At 37.4% G+C, this 21,709-nt stretch overlaps 1 protein-coding gene across 1 annotated transcript in view; it reads left to right on the forward strand.

Moving 5' to 3' along the window:
* Positions 1-21,709, forward strand: part of ODAD2 (outer dynein arm docking complex subunit 2) — a 178,152-nt gene that overhangs the window by 73,469 nt on the left and 82,974 nt on the right. The window contains exon 15 of the mRNA XM_037140830.2: positions 883-1,125. Coding sequence (XP_036996725.2) covers positions 883-1,125 — 243 coding nt within the window. The remainder of the gene's footprint in view (positions 1-882; positions 1,126-21,709) is intronic.

A 21,709-nucleotide genomic window follows, 5' to 3' on the forward strand; every position in this document is an offset into this window, starting at 1 on the left:
TCAAAATTAAGGAATTCTTAGAAGTTAAAGACTCCTACTTCCTATCCCACCAGCAGGCAATGGATTTCTGTGCCTCAGTTGGGCTCAGGGGCTTGCTGACATAATCTGTATGTGCTAATGGGCTGTTTGGCACATGAGCAACCACTTAAATGAGAAGTATTTCTCGTATTTCCAGCAGAGACATATTGAGGTGAGGAATAGAATTTCCCACTGAATCTTTAAAGGTGGAAGAAGTTCCATTCTTCTCCCTTTTATGTAGATAAACAAGATGAGTCAGCTAAATGCCAACAAACCAGTTAATCCTAAAGAATGGTCATTTTGAAATCATTTCCCTGAATTTCAAAATATTTGTAAACTTTATGACCATTTGACTTAATTTAATGTTCAGATTCATCTTTTCATTTATTTTTAGAGTGCACTCTCTATGAAGGATGTTATGAGGCAACTCTTCCTTGTTTCATTGTGATGATTATCTTAAAAAGAATCACATATCCAATTTAACACAAAATAGATTTATTTTGCTTTGCTTATATACAGTGGTCTTTTAAATGGGGAAACAATAGAATTGTAGCTGCTCAAATTTGGAAGAAGCTGGAGTTGTTTCAGAGGCTGTACAGCAAGGTAGTCAAGGGCAGAGATGGCTGGGTGTGGATGCTGGCTTCACTATCTACCAAGCTTCAGATTAACTTTCCGAAAATAAAGATTATAATAATATCTACATCGTAGTGTTTTTTAAAGGATGGAATGAGCATATATTTGGCATTTGGTAATTTTTAACTATTAATATTATTACTACTAATTATCATCAGCTAACTTTATACCAGAAATAATAGTTTTCCTCTTTCCTTCCCTCCTCACTTCTTTTTCTTGTCATAAACTTAGGTTTCGGGAATACAAAGCCATTGAAACACTGGTGGGACTTCTAACTGACCAGCCCGAAGAAGTTCTTGTGAATGTGGTTGGCGCACTGGGAGAATGTTGTCAAGAACACGAAAACCGAGTCATTGTCCGGAAATGTGGTGGCATCCAACCACTTGTGAACCTCCTCGTTGGAATAAACCAAGCTCTTCTTGTCAATGTCACAAAAGCAATTGCTGCTTGTGCAGTGGAACCTGAAAATATGATGTAAGTGGCCCTGCAGACTGAATGATTGTGAGAGTATTAGGGGAAACAGGCAGTCATAGAGTAGTGTCATCATTTAAAATTGGTGTGCATGAATGATGGAAAAGTGAAATGTGTTTACATGTAAATAACCACCAGGTTGCCAAATCATGACCTACAGAGCCAAATTGTTCCCTTGGATGAGCTAGAAGCCTGAAGCTGGGCATATTGGGAGGCCTTCAAATACCTAGTAATCAATTTTTTCATGCAGAAACCTTAACAAAATTTTTCTTTGTATCCCAAGGAAGAATCATCTGCCTCACTGAGATTTTAGGTAGTTCTAGGTAGCATTCCCATTGTATGTTTCTTGTTTCTCAATTCAAGTCAGAAAACATATTATGAATACCTAATAAGAGCTATGAACAGATGGAGGGGAAAAATACAAAGGCTATTAAGCTCTGATCTTGGTCCTTGAGCAAATTATTGTCTAATTAGGAAGGCTTAAGTGTGATACAATGTAAGAGCAATATCAAGATTATATATCTGAAAAAGGAGGATCCAATGTGGGTCAAAGTTCTTGTATTAGGATTCTTCAGAGAATCAGAAACAACAGGGTGTAGGGGGGTTGGGAGAGGAGAAAAAGCAAGAGAGATTGATTGATTGATAGACTTTAGAAACTGACTTATGCAATTATGGAGGCTTGGCAAGTCCAAATTCTGATGGAGTAGGCTAGCAGATTGGAGACTCAGGAAAGAGTTGTAGTTTCAGTTGAAAGGCAGTCTTCTAGCAGAACTCCTTGCTCAAGTTGGTTAGTCATGTTTTATTAAAGCCTTCAATTACTAAGGCCCACTGATTAGGGATGATAATCTGTTTTACTCAAAGTCCACTAATTTAATGTTAATCTTACTCCAAAAAAACCACCTTCATGAAAATAAGCAGAATAGTATTCAGCCAAATATCTGGGCATCCCTTATCCCAGTCAAGTTGACACATAAAAATGAGCTATAATAAATTTGCCCCTTCTCAGCCCAGCACTCGTACATGCATCTCAAACCATACTTAATCTCCACATAAATACAATAATGAGGTCATACTTCTGGCTAATTATCTTGCATGCTTCTGCCTACTTGCACATTTTTGGTCACAGAAGCACCCTATTTCTCAGTGCCAAAGTCTATTAGTGTTCTAGGGCTGCTGTAACAAAATACCACAGACTGGGTACTTAACAACAGATGTATTTTCTCACAGTTCTGGAAGCTGTAAATCCAAGATCAAGGTGCTGGCAGGGTTGGTTTTTTTCTAAGGCCTCTTTCCTTAGCTTGCACATGACTGCCTTCTTGTTGCCTCCTTGTGGGGGAGCTTTGTCCAACAGAGCACCCCCCACCCTGGCTGTTGTGGGTGCAAATAAGTCTACCAAGACGTGATCTGCTTGGGGAGGAAAGGTGGCCAATTTCTCAAAGGAAAAGGACCATGAGCCTTTTTCTCAATGGGATTTTATTGGGTTCAATTTGCAAAGGAATATAGGGTATATATGTAAAGCTTATTATTTTCAGGCAGTAATGATCAAGCAATAGAGAGCATTCAAAGACCTATGGGGGCTTATTTTGAGTCAGGGTCAGATAGCTAAAGGGCCATAAAACTTTGGGAAACAAACTCATTTCATGTTTGGACCCTTATCATTTAAATTGAGGGTAATAGCAAAGCAGGTTTTACAGGATTTTATGCACCCAAAGCAGGTTTTACAGGATTTTATGCATTCTTTCTTAGCCTGATTGTCCCAGAGAACTGCCTGTTTCTTCCCAGGGCTGCACTGCCTTCTGGTATTGTTTCAGGCTTAAGTCAGGCAGGGGAATTAAGGTGGCCAAGAAATTAGGAGGCTTGTTACAGACAGAATGAGGACTCAGGCTATGTCAAAGCTGAGGGGCAAGGGTCTATCACCCCCTTTTTCTGTAGCCTCCCAAGTCCTTCCCTGATGGCCCATTGTGACTGTGCCTTTCTTAGGCTGTTCCTCCCTTGAGGAATTTTACCCATCATTGGCTAACCAACCACCTGCCCAGGGCCAAGCAGGGTGATGTAAAAGGGGGCAGAGGCAGTGCCCCTTCCAGGAAGATAAGCTTTGTCTCCTTGGTGGCTGAGGGTCCCAAGGTCTCCTTACTCAGCCTTAGCCATGGGAAGTTACAGCTTCTGAAACCAGGCAGGGCGGTTCCCAACATCTCCTTACATGGTAGTTCCTTTGTGCACTTGTGCCCCTGGCATCTCTCTGTGTGTCTTCATCTCTTTATATAAGGACAGCACTCAGATTGGATTAGGACCTACCCTAAGGGCTCCATTTGAACTTAATCACTTCTTTAAAGACCCTATCTCCAAATATAGTCATATTCTGAGGTACTCAACATGGGGACCTGTGGGAGCCATAATTCAGCTGATAACAATGGTCATGATGAGTTCTCTGGATGAAGTGGATGACATATATCATTAATGAACAGAATCTATTTGAATATGTGGAAGAATGGGGAAGCATGATTGAAGGACACATGAATGTGGACCTGAAGAGTAAGAGAGCACACAAGGATGGAAAGACCAGTCCGAGGAAGATAGAAGTAGGAGGCAGATGCAGTGAGGTCAGACAAAGAGGAGACCTTGATAGCTGACTTTATCTTCCTGAAATTTTAGTATCACACTCCTGAAGCTGTGCAGGCATTTAGCCTAGCTGGTGTTAGGGAGCAAGAGATCAGTCCCCACGCCTACCTTACTAATACTGGATAAAGACAAAACCTGGTAGGGAAGTTTCCATTGTCTCAACACTCTGGCCCTGCCCCATTTTGAGTTCTGTGGCTCCTCTGATTCTGAAATGAGGTAAAAGGCTGAGTCATTCAGACAATACTAATCAGTGGAAGTTTTCAAGTTATTAAGAAAATAATTTAAACTTATGATTTGTATTAAATAAGTAGTAGACCTTAGGACAGGGTAATTAATATAGAGCCTATATATTTTAATAGGTTACATATTTCTATTTTGAGTTATTTATTGAGATTTTATATATATATATATTCATATTCTTGCATAGCATTGAAATTTACTTTTCTAAACTGTAGATTTGATAATGTTTCCTTGGCCCAAAGAACCTTCAGGGACTTCTCAGTGCTTAAAAAAACAAAGAACAACAACAACAAAAAACCCCTCTAAGTTCCTTAGCCTGGTATTCAAAGCATTTGCCTTCTGACCCCATTCTACCTCTCAGGCTTCATCTTTTCCCTGCAAGTGCTATCTAGACTTATAATATTATTCGTGTATTAGTTATTCATTGAGCAAATATGTATCAAGCATCTGAAAACAGTGTGAAAGAGAGCAACTGGGTGGGAGGTGGATACTTTAGCTGGAGTGGAAAGAGGAAAGTGGAAGAGAGGAAAGGGATCTCTGGGAGGATAATATCTGAACTGAGACCTGAAAGATGAGTAGGCACCTGAGGGAAGAAAATATTAACAAAGACTAGCAAACACAAAAACCCTGAAATGGGATTAAGCTTCACTTGAGAAGATATCTTGAAATACTTTTATGGCTTTCATATAGATTTTATCATTGTCTGGTTTGTTAGTAGTATATGTTTGTGTCACAAATCTTTTTATGATGACTACTTATTTTGTAATAAATATGACAAATTTTACTTACTAGATTACAACTTATTCTTGCAAAGCTCCTGCTTCTATTCTATATCTTAGATTTAATGATTTCCACATAAATCATTTCTGTGTTATCCAGTTGACACATAAAAATTCATCATTACATTTATTTTCACAGTGGGCCTTCAACGTCTTTTCAAGATAACTATATTAAGTAAATTGTTATATTTATTGATTTTTAAGTTGATTCCATTCAAGACAAGGCCAGAGAAAAGCAGCTACACACGTTTTTATTTTGACTCTTACATAACGTAGGTTTTGAAGCAACAAAATGTAAGGAAAGAAAAAGAATGACTTAATGATAAACAATAGGCCTTAAGGTGCTTTTGATTGAACTGGGGAGACAAATAATTTTAAGATAGAGTAAATGATAAGATGGCAGTAAATAAGTAGTTTTTGGTAAATATGCAGAACTTTTTTTTTACTTTTATGAGAGGCTTGACTTTTGGATAATGACATGCAAACTATGATAAAGAGCAAAAGTAGAAAAAAAAATCATATTACCCCAAACAAGGAAATGGCCACAACTCCAAATCTTAAATGTGAACACACCTGCAGAGTCCTGTGAATCACTGGCCTGTGTGTAATATGCTGTCAGCTAGCCCATGCCTCTCCAGACGGCAAGCTTTACCTCCCAAATAAGTGTCATGGTCGCAAGATACACAGCAGACATTTGTTTCATAGAGGGCAGAGACTAGGGGAGTGCATGGGCCTTGGGAGAAATGAGGAGTTTTCCACTACAGACCTAGTTTTGCTTTATAAAACATCAGAAGTGGAGCCTAAGAAAAAGTCATATGGACATGTCATTTTTATATTGTCTACAACAGTCTTCTGGGCCAAGGAGACTGCCAGAGCCACTGAGGAAAGAATAGGATGCTAGAGACCATGATTGCCAGATGACAACACAGTAAAATTATAAATTCATAGAAGTTTGTAGTAAGCCAGATCCACTATTTGAATGCTCAAAACTTAATGAAGATGTGTTTTCAGGACAAAAAGAATTACAGATTTTTGTGGGATTATGTTTGAAGTAATTTTATCTCAAAGGGAAACAGGTAAATTCAGACACATAATTTTGCCACAATTGCAAGGCCATTAATAAAATAGCTAAAAGAAATTATGTAACATTTTACAAAAAGACTTGACAATAAAATGTAAATAGTAGTAAAAATCAAGTTATCAGAGTCCAGGAGAGAAATAGAAAAATCATCGAACTAAAAGTCTGGATAGAAGCAAGAGAAATAAATAGGTGGTATTTAATAAATATAAATGAAATTTTAAAATATGTTAGAATTATAATAGAGAAATTGATAAATATTGAACCCAACGAGATCTAGCATAAAAAAATAATCAGTGTTCCTTAAGAAGAGGTTGGAACCAATGGAATGTGATCTTAATTAAAGGATATAACAGAAGAAAACTTTCTGTGAATCTGTAGATCAAAAGACCCTAGTAATATTGATACAAAATGCCAGTAATTACACATCCTAGTAAAAGTTACGTAGACTTCAAAAATAAAGAAAGAGGGGAAATTTAGTATATGTAGGCAAAAGAAGCAGCCTGTGAGGATAGGTTATTTTCACAGCTTCTTTTAATATTGAAAGATATTTATTGAGTGATGAAATCCCTCAGATTAACATCCTGAGGGAGAGAAAATATTGTCCAAGAATTTTACATCTAGCCAAGTCTGTCTTCAAATAAATAGGCAATAATACATTCTCTATTGTATAAGAAATTAATGAATATAGTACTCACCAGCTCTTGAAAAACTGCTCGATTATAAAAATCTAGTCAATCAAGAATTTAGAGGACTTCTGCCAAGATGGAGGTGTAGGTGGAAACACTATATCTTCTCGCACAACCAAGTTTAAAAACAATAAAAAACACAGCCAAACCACAGAAAATTAAACTATACGAAAGTCCGACAACAACGAGGAATTCAGCCAGACTGGTAAGAGGGGCAGAGCCAGCAGCAGAGCCGGTAGGGCAAAAAAGATCCCCCAACCCATGTGCACAGGCAGCCGTGGGAAGATCCCAGGTGTGGGGTAGTAACAGGCAGACCCACTAAGGGCCCAAGGCGGCAGGCTGACCGAGGTCACACATTTGCATACAGATAAACCAGCGAAGGAGCGAGCAGTGAGACAGACCAGGCAGGCCCCAGCCCAGTGGCGGGAAGCAGCAGAAGGGACTGCTATTGCTCTTTCTCTGACCCCGCCCCCACATACAGCATCACAACCCAGCGACCTGGATAGCCCCACCCTGGTGAATACCTAAAGCTCTGCTCCTCATATGTAACAGGTGCAACCAGACCAAAACATGGCTCAAGAAGAACTCAAACCCCCGGAGCTGATAACTCTAAGCGACCAAGAAATTGCCAACCTATCAGATGCACAGTTCAAAACACTGGTGATCAGGATGCTCATAGAACTGGTTGATTTTAGTCACAAATTAGAGGAATAAATGAAGGTTAAACTAACTGAAATGAAGGGAAATGCACAGGAAACCAATAGTGATGGAAAGGAAACTGGGACTCAAATCAAGGGAGTGGAGCAGAAGGAAGGAAAAAATGACCAAACAGAAAAGAATGAAGAAACAAGAATTCAAAAAAATGAAAAGAGGCTTAGGAACCTCCAGGACATCTTTAAATGCTCCATCATCTGAATTACAGGGGTACCAGAAGGGGAAGAGAAAGAGCAACAAGTGGAAAACTTATTGGAACAAATAATAAAAAAGAACTTCTTCAATCTGGCAAAGAAAATAGACTTCCAGGAAATCCAGGAAGCTCAGAGAGTCCCAAAGAAGTTGGACCCAAGAAGGAACACACCAAGGCACATCATAATTACATTAGGCAAGATTAAAATGAAGGAGAGAATCCTAGAAGCAGCAAGAGCTAAGGGGACAGTCACCTCCAAAGGAGTCCCCATCAGACTGTCAGCTGATTTCTCAAAAGAGACCTTACAGGCAAGAAGGGGCTGGAAAGAAGTATTCCAAGTCATGAAAACCAAAGACCTACATCCAAGATTGCTCTATCCAGCAAAGCTTTCATTTAGAATGGAAGGGCAGACAAAGTGCTTCTCAGATAAGATCAAATTCAAGGAGTTCATCATCACCAAGCCTTTATTATATGCAATGTTGAAGGGACTTATCTAAGAAAAAGAAGATAAAAAAGATGAACAGTGAAAGGACAGCAAACTCAGTTATTAACAACCACACCTAAAACAAAAGCAAACTAAGAGGACAGCTAGATCAGGAGCAGAACCATAGAAATGAAGATCACATGGAGGGTTAGCAACAGGGGAGTGGGAGGAGGAGAAGGGGGGAGAAGGTACAGAAAATAAGTAGCATAGATAGTAGGTAGAAAATAGATAGGGGAAGGGCAAGATTAGTATGGGAAATATAGAATCTAAAGAACTTGACACGTGGTCATAAACTAATGGGGGGAATGGTGGGGGAGGGAGCGTGCAGGGTGGAGGGGAATGAAGGTGGGAAGTAGAACAACTGTAATGGCATAATCAATAAAATATATTAAAAAAAGAATTTAGAGTACTTCAAAATAGCAAAACTGTGGCCAAAACCTACAAGTGGAGACCATTGCATTCATTTAAATATTAAGCTAAAACATAACAGTAGAGGAATTATCATTATGAGGACCATCTGCATTTTATAGATATTGATCATTATAATGTAATAATACAACTGACAAAAATAAAAACAAAGCCAGTGCAGGGTGGATAAGTGCAAATTTTATCATCTTCTGCATAAATCAATAGATACTGTACACAACATTATTTTTACCTATCATCTATCCATTCATCTCTCTCTTATCTGTTTATCCTTTATCTAGCTATAGGCATAAAGTGACATCCAGAATAATTAACAGTAACTTAATGATTATTATTTCTGGGTGGTAGGATTTGGGATCATTTTAATTTTTTTCTTTATATTTTTCTATACAGTCTGTATTATGATGTATCATCTTTTCAAAATCAGAGTCCTTGCTTAATACCTTGCATAACTTTATTTTATTTTGTATGCAGTATAATGGTGAAGAGTATGACTCTGGAATCATTGTCAGGAAGATCAGTCTCATTACTTACTAACTATATTTCCTTCAACAAATTATTAAACTATTTGTTTCCTTGGTTAAACATATAAAATGGAAATAGTAATGGTATCTATTCCATCGGGTTGTTGTAATGATTAAGTGAATATATAAGATGCTTGGTAGATAGTAAGTGCTAGGTAAATGTTGGCTAGCATTATTCATGTAGCAGTAGTGTCAGTTAATAGCAATTGTAAGTGATAATACATAAATAAAAGATTAAAGTCGGGGCATATAGTATAGATACTTATGTACAGATTAGCCCCTTTATTCTATGTTTCTCATATTAAGTTAATTATGATATTTAATTTGCTATAACTTGAGAACAAGAGGGACCTAACTGGAGAATAACTCACTTTAAACTCTCACCTACAATCAAGGAGCTCTCAGAGTAGGTATAGGCATGTAAATAGGCACTTATAATTTAGGCCTTTGTGCATTATCTAATAAGTTTGGATTTTGTTTTAAAATATATTGAAGATTATTGAAGGGTTTTAAGCATAACTTGAGGCAGAGAAACTTGTTAGATGATCATCACACACCAGAGGTGAAGGTGGCTTAAACTAAACCAGTGAAATATAATAAAGAATAAAGAAATTGACAGATTAAGAGATGTAAAGGGAGAGAATGGATAGGACCAGGTGAATGATTGAACTAGATGAATAACAGTATCACTTACTGATACAGGCAATATAGTCAGAGGGCTGGTGAAGGAAGAACCAACTTCACAAGGGGAGAAATAAAGATAAATTGTTCATCATTATATATTTAATGTCTAATCCAGTTCCAGACTCTTGGTAGATACCCAACAAATATTTACTGTATAGTTAATGAATGGTGACTTCAGTATGATTGGGTTGACCTTGAGGTTTCTAGGGGAAATCCAAGGGGTCATGGCAACAGGACAATTAGATATTCATGTCTAAAACTCACAACAGAGCTGTGGGTTGGCCATATAGTATTATGAACACTTGGTAGTCGAAGTTATGTATATATGTGAGAGATTGTGAAGAAGAGAAGGCAAAGTGAAAAGAGAGGGACAGAAACAGAATCATGTTGAACCCAATCTTTCAAGGAAAATGAAAGGACAAAAAAAGTACCTATAAAGAAACTGGGAGGGACCAAGCCAGGGAAACTTCTAGAAGAATTATTGAAAAAACAAAGGGAAGAGAATGTTTAAAGGAGATTAATATGGTCAAAAATGTCAAATTCTATGACAAGACCTCATAAAATGACGACTAAACTGACCTCTCATGCAACAAGGAGGTTGATGAATTCTTTTGGTCTTGTAAATATGGTTTTCCCACATGTTTTTATAAATACCCAAAGGCAGTTTCAGAAACAGTATTTTGAATTCAGTAAGAGTCCAACAGCATTACAATTGGCATCATATTTTAGACAGAGCTATTATCTCTAGATTTGTAGGATTTATTGCATCTTTGAGCTTTAAGTTACATGGTAAAGAAATTACAAATACTTCTCCCCTGTGTAAGTCTTAAATAATTTATGAGTTAGGAGCTTATTTTAATGACAAGCAGTTTTATGTTTTAATGATTTGTCTGAAGCTGTCACTAAAACTTAGATCACATATCAGGATAAACCTATATACTCATAGCACAGTTTTACTAACTTTGTGTAATAGAATGCATAAGCAATTCTCTTTCTTTAATAGTAACAGTATGGCCACTGAATCAAAAGTGATTTTTAAGAAACCATATGTTGACTTTTTTTTAGTACTTTAGACCATTGATTTTAAAAACTCAATGTAAATTATTGAATATTAATTATGTCCTTTTCTAGGATCTAAATGGAATACATATCTTGACATAAGTTTATAAAAATTAGGCTTATTTATGTTGAACTTTCCTTTCACATTGGCCTTTAATGTCTCTGATATGTGTAGAATTCACTAGGGGTAAGTTGGCCTTCAGGTATGTAAAATCATATCAATATGACTAAAAACAGCTAATGCTAGTGTTTTGCATAATGTAATTTTCTAATAGAATACTATAAAACTTTAAACAACAAAAACTATTGCAACTAAAAATTTAAGAAATACTTTTTGTTTATCTCCCATATACCAGGATCTTTACTTTTGTATTTTAAATTTTATTTAAATAGCATTAGACTAATAGAAAACTGCAGAAACAGAGAGAGTACAGAGCGTTACCATATAGCCATTACCCAACTTCCCCAACATTCTGCATGACCAGAGTGAAATTATAGAAACTTTTCGTTTTCTTCAAGTCTAATTTTTTTCACTTTGAAGAGTGTTTTAAAGTTTTCTTCATGTGGATTTTGTCCATTTTAGTCCAATTCATTCCTAAGTATTTAATCTTTCTTGTTGGTGATGTAAATGTTTTTTTCCCGTGTTTATGTCCTTCAACTGATTGTCTTGATGAACACTATTGAATTTTGTTTAATTCAATATTTTACTGCCTTACAGAATTCGCTTACTGTGTGGCTTCATTTTATTGTTAATTCTCTAGCACAGTGGTGGACAAACTATAGCCAATGGGCCAAATCCTGCTTTTGTAAATAGAGTTTTATTGAACATAGTCACACTTATTCATTTATATGGTGCCTTTTACTGCCTTTATGCTACAGTGGCAGAACTCAGTAGTTACAACAGAAACTAAATGACCCACAACGTCTAAATTTTATCTGGCCCTTTACAGAAATATTTACTGACTCTGCTTTAAGATATTCCAGAAAAAGTTTCACTTCTTTATAAATTCTTATTTTAAATAGATTTCTCTTATGTAATTTCATCAGCTAATTCCATAGGAAAATGTTGAATAGTGGTGGAGATAGTGGGCCTCTTTGCCTTGTTCCTGATTTTGGTGGAAATGCCCCTAGTTTTCTCTTTTAAGTAAAATGATGTCTTGAGCACTAAAGTTTATATATTTTATCATATTAAAAAACATGTTCAATTTCTGTTTTAAAGTGTATTTTTAATCAGAAGTAGATATGGTATTTCATAAAGGCTTTTAAAGCATTTGTTCTGTATGTTCTGCTTTGATTTTCCCCTATTATTATGTCTATTATTATGGTGAATGATATTAATGGGTTTCCAGACACTGAACCAACATTCCAGGAGTGTTTCACTTGATCATAATGTAGTATTTTCTCAATGCAGTATAGGATTCCACTTGATAATTTTTTATTGAGTATTTTGTAATAATATTCATGATCTATATTGATTAGTATTTTATTATATTACTTTTTATTATATTTTTCCATTACCATTTATCACTTCATGCCCTCTTTCACCTCCATACACTCCCCACCACCCCCTGGAATCCCCACACTGTTGGCTATGTTCATGAATTTTTTTCACTTTTTTTTCTTTTTTGCTCAGTCCCTCCACCCCCGTAATCTTCCCAGCCCCAGAGCTGTGAGCCTACTATCAGTGAGTCTCTCTCTATTTTGCTTGTTAGTTCAGTTTGCTCATTGGATTCCACATATGAGTGAAATCATATGGTATTTGTTTTTCTCTGACTGGCTTATTTCATTTAGCATAATGTTTTCCAGGTTCAGCTATGCTGTCACGAAGGATAAAATTTCTTTCTTTCTTTTTTTTTTTTGGACCAGTAGTATTCTACTGTGTAAATGTGCCATGGCTCTTTTATCCACTCATCTATTCATGGTTACTTGGACTGCTTCCAAATCTTGACTATTGTAAATAATGCAGCAATGAACATAGGGGTGAATATATTCTTTCAAATTAGTGTTGTAAGTTTCTTTGGATAAATTCCCAGAAGTGAAATTGCTGGTCATAAAGAGGTTCCATTTTTAATTTTTTCAGGTAACTTTATACTGCCTTCCACAGTGGCAACACTAATCTACATTCCCACTATCAGGGCACAAGGGCTCACCCTTCTCCACATCCTTGCCAGCACTTGTTATTTGTTGATTTATTGATGATAGCCATTTTGACAGGTGTGAAGTGTTATCTCTTTGTAGTTTTATTTTTAATTTCTCTGGTGTTGAGTGATGTTGAGCATCTGTTCATATGCCTGTAGGCCATTTTTATGTCCTCTTTGGGGACGTGTCTATTCAGGTCTTCTGCCTAATTTTTTAATTGAAAGTTTTTTTGGTGTTGACTTTTATAAGTTCTTTAAAATTTTTGAATATTAAACTCTTTATCAGAGATATCATTGTGAATATTTTCTCCCATTCAGCTGGTTGTCTTTTTACTTGTTGATGGTTTCCTTTGTGCAAGAACTTTTGTATTCCCACTTGTTGGCTTTTTCTTGTCTAAAGAGAAAAAATATTGCTACCAGTAATATCCAAGATTTTGCTGCTCATGTTTTCTTCTAGGATATTTATGATTTTGAGTCTAACATTTAAGTCTTTATCCCATTTTTTAATTTCTTCTTGTGTGTGGCATAAGAAATTGGTCTAGTTTATTTTTTTTGTGTATATCTGTCCAACTTTCCCATCACCACTTATTGAATAAATCATCTTTAGAGTATCATATGTTTTTGCCTCCTTTATCATATATTAACTATAAAGCATGAGTTTATTTCTGGCCCCTCTATTCTGTTCCATTGATCTATGTGTCTGTTTTTATGAAAGTGCCATGATGTTTTGATTACTGTGGCCTTGGAGTATAGTTTGATATTAGGTAGTGTGATTCTTCCAACTTTCTTCTTCTTCTTCAAGACCAGTGTTACTATTTGGGCTCTTTTGTGGTTCCATGTAAATTTTTGGAATATATGTTCTAGTTCTGTGAAATATACCATTGGTATCTTGACAGTAATTATGTTGAATCTGCAGATTGCTTTGGATGGTATGGGCATTATAATGATGTTAATTCTTTCTACCCATGAACACAGTATATGCCTCCACTTATTTGTATCTTCTTCAGTTTCTTTCTTCAGTGTCTTATAATTTTCCAAGTACAAGCCTTTTACTTCCTTGATTACATTTATTCAGAGGTTTTTATTCTTTTTGAAGCAATTGTGAATGGGATTGTTTTCTTCATTTCCCTTTCTCATAGTTCATTATTGCCATATAAAAATGCAACTAATTTCTAGATATTAATTTTATATCCTGCTAATTTATTGAATTCATTTATCAGTTCTAGGAGTTTTTTGTGGAATCTTTAGGATTCTGTATATACATTATCACATCATCTGCAAAAAATGACAATTTTACTTCCCCCTTCCCAACTTAGATGCGTTTTATTTCTTCTTCTTGTTTGATTGCTATGACTAGGACTTCTAGTACTTTGTTGATTATGAATGGCAAATGTGGACATCCTTTTCTTGTTCATGATCTTAAGGGGAATGCTTGCAGTTTTTGCTCATTCAGGATGATGTTGCCTGTGGGTTTGTCATATATGGCCTTTATTACATTAATGAATGCTCCCTTTATTCCCACTTTGCTGAGTTTTTTTAATCATAAATTAGCACTGGATTTTATCAAATGCTTTTTCTACATCTATTGATATACTCATGTGGTTTTTATCCTTCATTCTCTTTAAATATCATATCACATTTATTGATTTGTGGATATTGAACCAACCTTGAACCCCTGGAATAAATCCATCTTGTTCTTGGTGTACTATCTTTTTGATGTATTGTTCTGTTCAGTTTGCTAGTATTTTGTTGAGGATTAGCATCTATGTTTATCAGGGTTGTTGGCTTGTAATTTTTTTATAGTGTTTTTATCTGGTTTTGGAATTAGAATAATGCTGGCCTCTTAAAATGATCTTGGGAGTCTTCTTTCCTCTTGAATTTTTTGGAATAGTTTGAGAAGGAGAGTGTTATATCTTCTCTGAATGTTTGTTAAAATGCACCTGTGAAGCTTTCTGGTCTAAGCATTTATTTCCTGGGAGTTTTTTAAAAAATTTTATTTAGTTATTTTTCAAGTACAGTTTTTTGTCTATTTCTCCCATCCCAGCCCCCCCCCCGCCCCGTGCTCCCCACCTCCCTCCTACTCCCCCCCCCCCAGTCCTCATCCCTGTGTCTTTCATACTTGTTCCTCAAAATCCCTCCCCTCTTTTCCCCTTAAATTCCCTTCCCTCTCTCCTCTGGTCACTGCCCACTTGTTCTCTATTTCAGTGTCTTTGTTTTTATTCTGTTTGCTTGTTTGTTTTGTTGTTTAGCTTCCTGTTAAAGGTGAGATCATATGGTATTTGTCTTTCAACACCTGGCCTATTTCACTCAGCATAATGCTTTCCAGTTCCATCCATGTTGTTGCAAAGGGTAGGAGCTCCTTCTTTCTCTCTGCTGCATAGGATTCCATTGTGTATATGTACCACAATTTTTGGATCTATTCATTTACTGATGGGCACCTAGGTTGCTTCCAACTCTTGGCTATTGTAAATTGTGCTGCTATGAACATTGTGGTGCATAGGTTCTTTGAAAATTGAGGTTTTAGTATTCTTGGGATATAAACCTTGCAGTGGAATTGCTGGGTCAAAGGCAGGTCCATTTTTATTTTTCTGAGAAAATTCCATACTGTTTTCCATAATGGTTGTACCAGTCTGCACTCCCACCAACAGTGAACTAAGGACCCCTTTTCCCCACACCCTCTCCAACATTTGTTTGTTGCTTTATTTATGATGGCCATTCTGACCGGTGTAAAGTGGTATCTCATTGTGGTTTTAATTTGCATCTCTCTGATAGCTAACGATATTGAGCATCTCTTCATGTGTCTCTGGATATTCTGTATGTCCTCCTTGGAGAAGTGTCTGTTCAAGTCCTTTTCCCATTTTTTAATTGGGTTAGATGTCTTCTTAGAGTGGAGTCGTGTAAGTTCTTTGTATATTTTGGAGATTAAACCGTTGTCTGAGGTATCATTGGCAAATATGTTTTCCCATACAGTTGGTTGCCATTTTAATTTAATACTGTTTTCTTTAGCCATGCAGAAGCTTTTTATTTTGATGCGATCCCATTTGTTTATTCTTTCCTTTATATTCCTTGCTCTAGGGGACATATCGGTAAAAATGTTGCTGCGTGAAATATCTGAGATTTTCTTGCCAATGTTCTCCTCTAGGACTTTAATGGTGTCACGGCTTATATTTAAGTCTTTTATCCACCTTGAATTTATTTTGGTGTATGGTGTAAGTTGGTGGTCAAGTTTCATTTTTTTGCACTACCTGTCCAGTTCTCCCAACACCATTTGTTGAAGAGGCTATCTTTACTCCATTTTATGTTACTGCCCCCTTTGTTGAATATTAATTGACTGTAGAGAGTTGGGTTGATTTCTGGGCTCTCTGTTCTGTTCCATTGGTCTATGTGCCTGTTTTTCTGCCAGTACCAGGCTGTTTTGATTACAGTGGCCTTGTAATACAGTTTGATATCAGGAATTGTGATCCCCCCTACTTTGTTCTTCTTTCTCAAAAGTGCAGCTGCTATTCGGGCTCGTTTATGGTTCCATATAAATTTTCGAAGTGTTTGTTCTATGTCTGTGAAATATGCCAGTTGGTACTGTTTTAATAGGTATTGCATTGATTCTGTATATTGCTTTGGTAGTATGGACATTTTGATAATGTTAATTCTTCGAATCCATGAACAAGGTATATGTTTCCATTTGTCATTGTGTCTTCCTTGATATTTGTTTGGCATGTAATTGTTCACAGTATTTTTTACAATCCTTGGTACTTGTTTGGTATCCAGATATTGTTATTTTTCTTTTTGCTATATCAAATGGGTCATTTTTCTCTTTATTTCTGATTCTGGTGAGTTCACTGTTGGTATACTCTTCAAAAATGCACTTTGATTTCTGGATATTGACTTTATAACCCGTTTTGCCAAACTCATCAATTAGTTTGAGGAGTTTTTTGGGTAGAGTCTATAGGATTTTCCATGTACACTATCATGTCATCTGCAAACAGTGACAGTTTTGTTTCCTCCTTTCCTATTTGGATGCCTTTTATTTCCTTTTCTTGCCTGATCGCTGTGGCTAAAACTTCCAATACTATATTGAATAGAAGTGGTGAAAGTGGACACCCTTGTCTTGTTCCTGATCTTAGTGGAAAAGCTTTTAGTTTTTTCCCGTTGAGTATGATATTGGCTGTAGGTCTCTCATATATGGCCTTTATTATTTTGAGAAATGCTCCTTGTATTCCCACTTTGCTGAGTGTTTTTATCATAAATGGGTGTTGTACCTTATCGAAAGCTTTTTCTGCATCTATTGATATGATCATGTGATTTTTGTCTTTGCTTTTGTTTATATGATGATGTATTACACTACCTCTTTGTTTAAGCTCCCACTGACATCATCCATTCTTCTCCTAAGGTCCTTAAGGATCCGTATAGCCATTGTTTTAAACTTTGCATCTGGTATTTCGGTTGCGTCCATGTCCTTTAATTTTTTTACCTGGGGATTTCTCTTGTTTGTTCATATGGGGTGTATTTCTTTGTCTCCTCCTTTTGTCTCTGTGTATTAGCTAGATCTGCTACGACTCTCAAACTTGTTATGATGACTTTATGATGAAGATGTCTTATCGGGCTCAGTGGCACAATCTTTTAGATCCCCTGCACTTGGTGCTTCAGGAATGTTTCTTATGGGTTATGTGCACACTCCTGTTTTGGCTGAGTCTGGAATGCTGTTGGCCCTTTTGTGTACGGAGTTAACCCATCAGGCTGGCTGACTATGAGGATAAACTTCGATCACTGTATATGATTCACTATGCTGGGGCTTCCCCCCATGGCAGGGTTGTTCCATCAGGTTCTGGTGTCTGTCAAAATCCCCCTTCATGTGTGCTGCTTGTGTGGCTAAATGGATCGAACTCTTGTGTGGTCTGAAGCCCACCACTTGTTGTGGTGATTCTGGGTCCACTTGGGTGGGCTTCAGGCTCAGGCTGATGTCTGAGTTGTGTGTAGTCAGCCTTTCTGGAGCTGTCACATTCTTCACCGCACGGCTGCATGTACTGCTCCTGGGTGTGTGCGGAAGGGGCCAGTTCGTGTACTGAGGTTGGCTTCTTCCAGGTTAGACCGGGGGTGGATCTATAAAAAGTCTGAAGCTCCCTCAGGTCCATCTCCCCCTGTCGGGCACTCTACCTTCCCCCGAGGTTGCCTGATTTTACTCTAGAGCCCATGGAAGAAAGACTGTAGAGTGATCCCAGGCTGGCTGCGACCCACAGACCCTTCCACAGGTCACGGGCTCTGTATGGTGGGGTGACTGGGGTCAGTAGGACAGGACTAGTTGGTCCCCTACTTGGGGACCATGCATTTGGGAACTTGGTGAAGGGAAAATGGCCCCTATTCCAGAGCTAAACCACTCAGTCTTTATCTTTCCCAGTAGAAGTGCACTGCACGTTCAGGTTGGGTGCCATCAGCCATTTCCTCTTCAGGAGCAAGCTTAGCAGGGCAGATCAAAAGTCTCCAGTTGGGCAGGGTGCCAGCAGATCCCACAGGAGGTACCCAAGTGCTTCATCCCAGTCCCAGACAATAGCTTCTGAGGTAGACTCCAGTTTTCCCAGCTCTGAGCAGCACCCCAACCTCTGGAACTAAATTCAGCAGGGCAAGGACACTGGTAGTTGAGAAGGCAGATCTTCACATTTTCCCCTTGTGGGTGGTGTCAAAAGCCTGTATGGAGGGGGTGGGCACTTCATTCCCTACCTGGAATAATATAGGCTGAACTCACAGGGAGATAGGGGTGCCCCCCTATCCAATGTAGCTACCAACCTTGGACCCATCCATCTGATTCCTGGACAGAAGCCTCCCCAAGAGATATGTTCTGCATGTCCCAGCTTTGTCCTTGTGCTCCCATCCCCCTGTGTGACTGAACTGAGCAGGGCAGGGCCACAGAGTGGCAGGGCAGCGCCAGCAATTCAACAGGTATGAGGGAGGTGCTGGCTGTGCACTCGATGTGGAGAAGACTTGTCTTCTTTCCAAAGATACCCAGTTCAATAACTGTCTAGAGTCTCTTCCAAGAGCTTCTCCAGAAAAAGAACACCAGAAAGGTCCCTGCTGGGTGCAGCCAGCAGACTTCTCTGCAGGACCTGAGCATGGCAGAGTGGCATCACCAGTAGTTGGAGGACTAGTCAGTGTAGTCTTCAGGCTGGCGCTGTAACAATAGGAGTGCTTGACCCTTTGAAGGTGGCATCTGGGTCTCTAGAAGACTCTCTTCTCTCCCAGGTAGACTGAATCCCCATTGATTTTCTCCACCAGATACTATGCATGCTCCTCTTCCCCTCTCTGTTACCCTAGGTTAGGGTGGGGGGTGGAAACTCACCCCTGCATGGGTGGGGGGAGTTTTGCAGCCAAAATATCCCTCTGGCTTCTCAGTGTCACTCATGGGTGTGGGGGACTTCTCTACCTCCTTGGTTATAATATTTCAGCTCAGCTAGCCTTTAGTTGGTTATTCACATTGATTACTCTATAATTTAGATATAAATCTGGTTTGGGGCCAGGGGTAGGAAGGTATAGCTCCCACCTACTCTGAAGCCATGTTGGGTTTATCTTAGATGGGTGGTGTGAATTCCTTATGTAGTCATACCTCAGTACTTGTTGGCTTTAGAACTTATCAAACCCTGCACTAGTTACATTTTAACAAGAAAAAATGTTTCAGCACTCAGGACTTGCTCAGGATTTTTTGCACATGCTAGAACTTGTATGAGTCACAGTGCCACCCTGCAAGAGAAAATGCTTTATCGTTCAGTACTCATTGGTTTTGGCACTCATCACAAATCCTGGAACAAATTAATGGCAAGTACTGAGGTACTACTGTATATCTTGATTATTTACATTTTGTCAGAAATACAGTGTGCAAATATTTTCTTCCATTTCACAGACTGTCTCTTCATTTTGTTGATTGTTTCCTTTGCTATGCAAAAAGCACATATGGATACAGAGTGAAGATATTTTTCTGTAAGTTTTCAGAGAATGGCCTTGTTAGATATAAAATTTTTGATTACCACTTTCACTGAATTTTTAAAAATGCTGCTTCAGTGTTGCCTTGTTTCATATCTTTCTCTCTCTTTTTTAAGTCTAATGCTAGGCTTATTCTTTTGTCTTTGTAACTTATTTGATATTCCATCTGGAGGCCTTGAAGATTTTTTCTTAATTTTTATATTCTTATACTTTTACTAGGTTTGTCTCAGAGCTGACTACTAACTATTTAGTTACCCAAATTGTAGTTCATAAGGAAAAGCAGGATAAATTGCTTTTATCTTTTTTTTTAAAAGAAATCAATTTTCAAATATATGTATTTTCAGGAACCCTAGCAGCTTCAACAGTGAAAAAAAGGGCTGTTTTGTCTTATTTTTTAGAATTTGTTATGAACTGGTGTGGATCTTCATGGTTTACTTCAGTCCCTACTGTTCTTTTATACAAAATGTCCGGCGTACGTGATTCAAGACATGCTAACATCTTAATGTCTTAAATTGTTCATTATTTCAAAATAACCTTAAAATCTAAAGGTCAGCTTTCAAGTTTCAGTAAGTAGCTACCTATAAAAGAGTAAATTTCATGTTCCTTAGAAGATAATAAAAGAGAAAGTGTTTCTGCCCTGGCTGGTGGGGCTCCATTGGTTGGCCATTGTTTTGCAAGCTGAAAGGTCACAGGTTTGATTCCCAGTCAGGGCACAAGGCTAGGTTTTGGGTTCCCACTTAGGATGCAAATGAAAAGCAACCAATCGATGTTTCTCTCCCTTTCTTTTTTCTCCCCTTCCCATCCTTCTAAAAACGTGTTTCTATTGTTTCTATTAATATTCTGTAAATAGGTAGGATTTTAAGAAATTTTACATGATTTACCTAAATAATGTACTAATTTCCCACAATTTATTCTATAAAACATTTTTCTTCCACACATTATAAAATAAACATTTGCTGAACTGATTGTTACATGGTGTAGTGTTATGTGATCATGTAATGAAAGACTCTTTTTTAAAAACATATACACAAGGATAGAATTAAAACTTACCATGGAATCTGTAACTCTAAATATCCTGTGTTCTGTGGTTTAAACATAATTATGTTGCTTTTACATAGTGCTTTTTAAAAAAATTTTACATTAGGTTTATTTGTTCTTTTTAAAAAGGGAAAAACAGGAAAACTGAGCTTGTTTGTATACAGAAGAGACTTAATCTCTTTGTGGCTGCCCAGATATTTCTTTACCACAGAAACAGTCTTTGTAGGGTTTATACAGGACATAAAATAGAGTGTGTGCTTTGTGTGTTTGTATCATTAAGAACATTTTTACTTCCTTTTACATTTCTTTTTTTATTTGTTTTTCATCTGTATACCTTTTAAAGAATATGGATTTAACTGAGATACCAAAATGCCAATTGAAAAGTATTATGTAAATAATTTAATCTTTTGAGTCTTAGTTTTGTCATTTTAAAACCAGCTCTAGGGACTTTCAATTTGAGGATTATGTGGATTTGATTTTTCCACATTATATATCTTATCCAGCCAGTTGTGATATGGGCTTCATTGAACAGCTGAATAAGTGGACTGTTCATTGCTATTTGCTGTGAGACAGGAGAGTGTATGTGTTCACAGTGAAATTAAAAAGGTTTAAAAAAACTTTTAGCCTTGGCTGGTGCGGCCTAGTGGATTGAGTGCCAGCCTGCCAAGCAAAGGGTCATGGTTTGATTCCGGGTCAGGGCACGTGCCTAGGTTGTGATCCAGGTCCCCAGTAGGGGGCGTGCAGGAAGCAACCACACATTGATGTTTCTCTCCCTCTCTTTCCGCATCCCTTCCCCTTTGTCTCTAATTAATTAATTAATTAAAGTCTTTTTAAAAAAGTTAATATTTGAAATGTAACATACATGAAGTACAAATGTAAATGAACATATTGGTGAATTATTGGAAAGGGAAGACTCTTGCAACTGCCACCCAAGCCAAGAAGAATATGTTCATTAC

Source organism: Artibeus jamaicensis, unplaced genomic scaffold (assembly GCF_021234435.1).
Source record: "Artibeus jamaicensis isolate MK-2021 breed Jamaican fruit bat unplaced genomic scaffold, CSHL_Jam_final contig_867, whole genome shotgun sequence".
NCBI classification, from domain to species: Eukaryota; Metazoa; Chordata; class Mammalia; order Chiroptera; family Phyllostomidae; genus Artibeus; species Artibeus jamaicensis.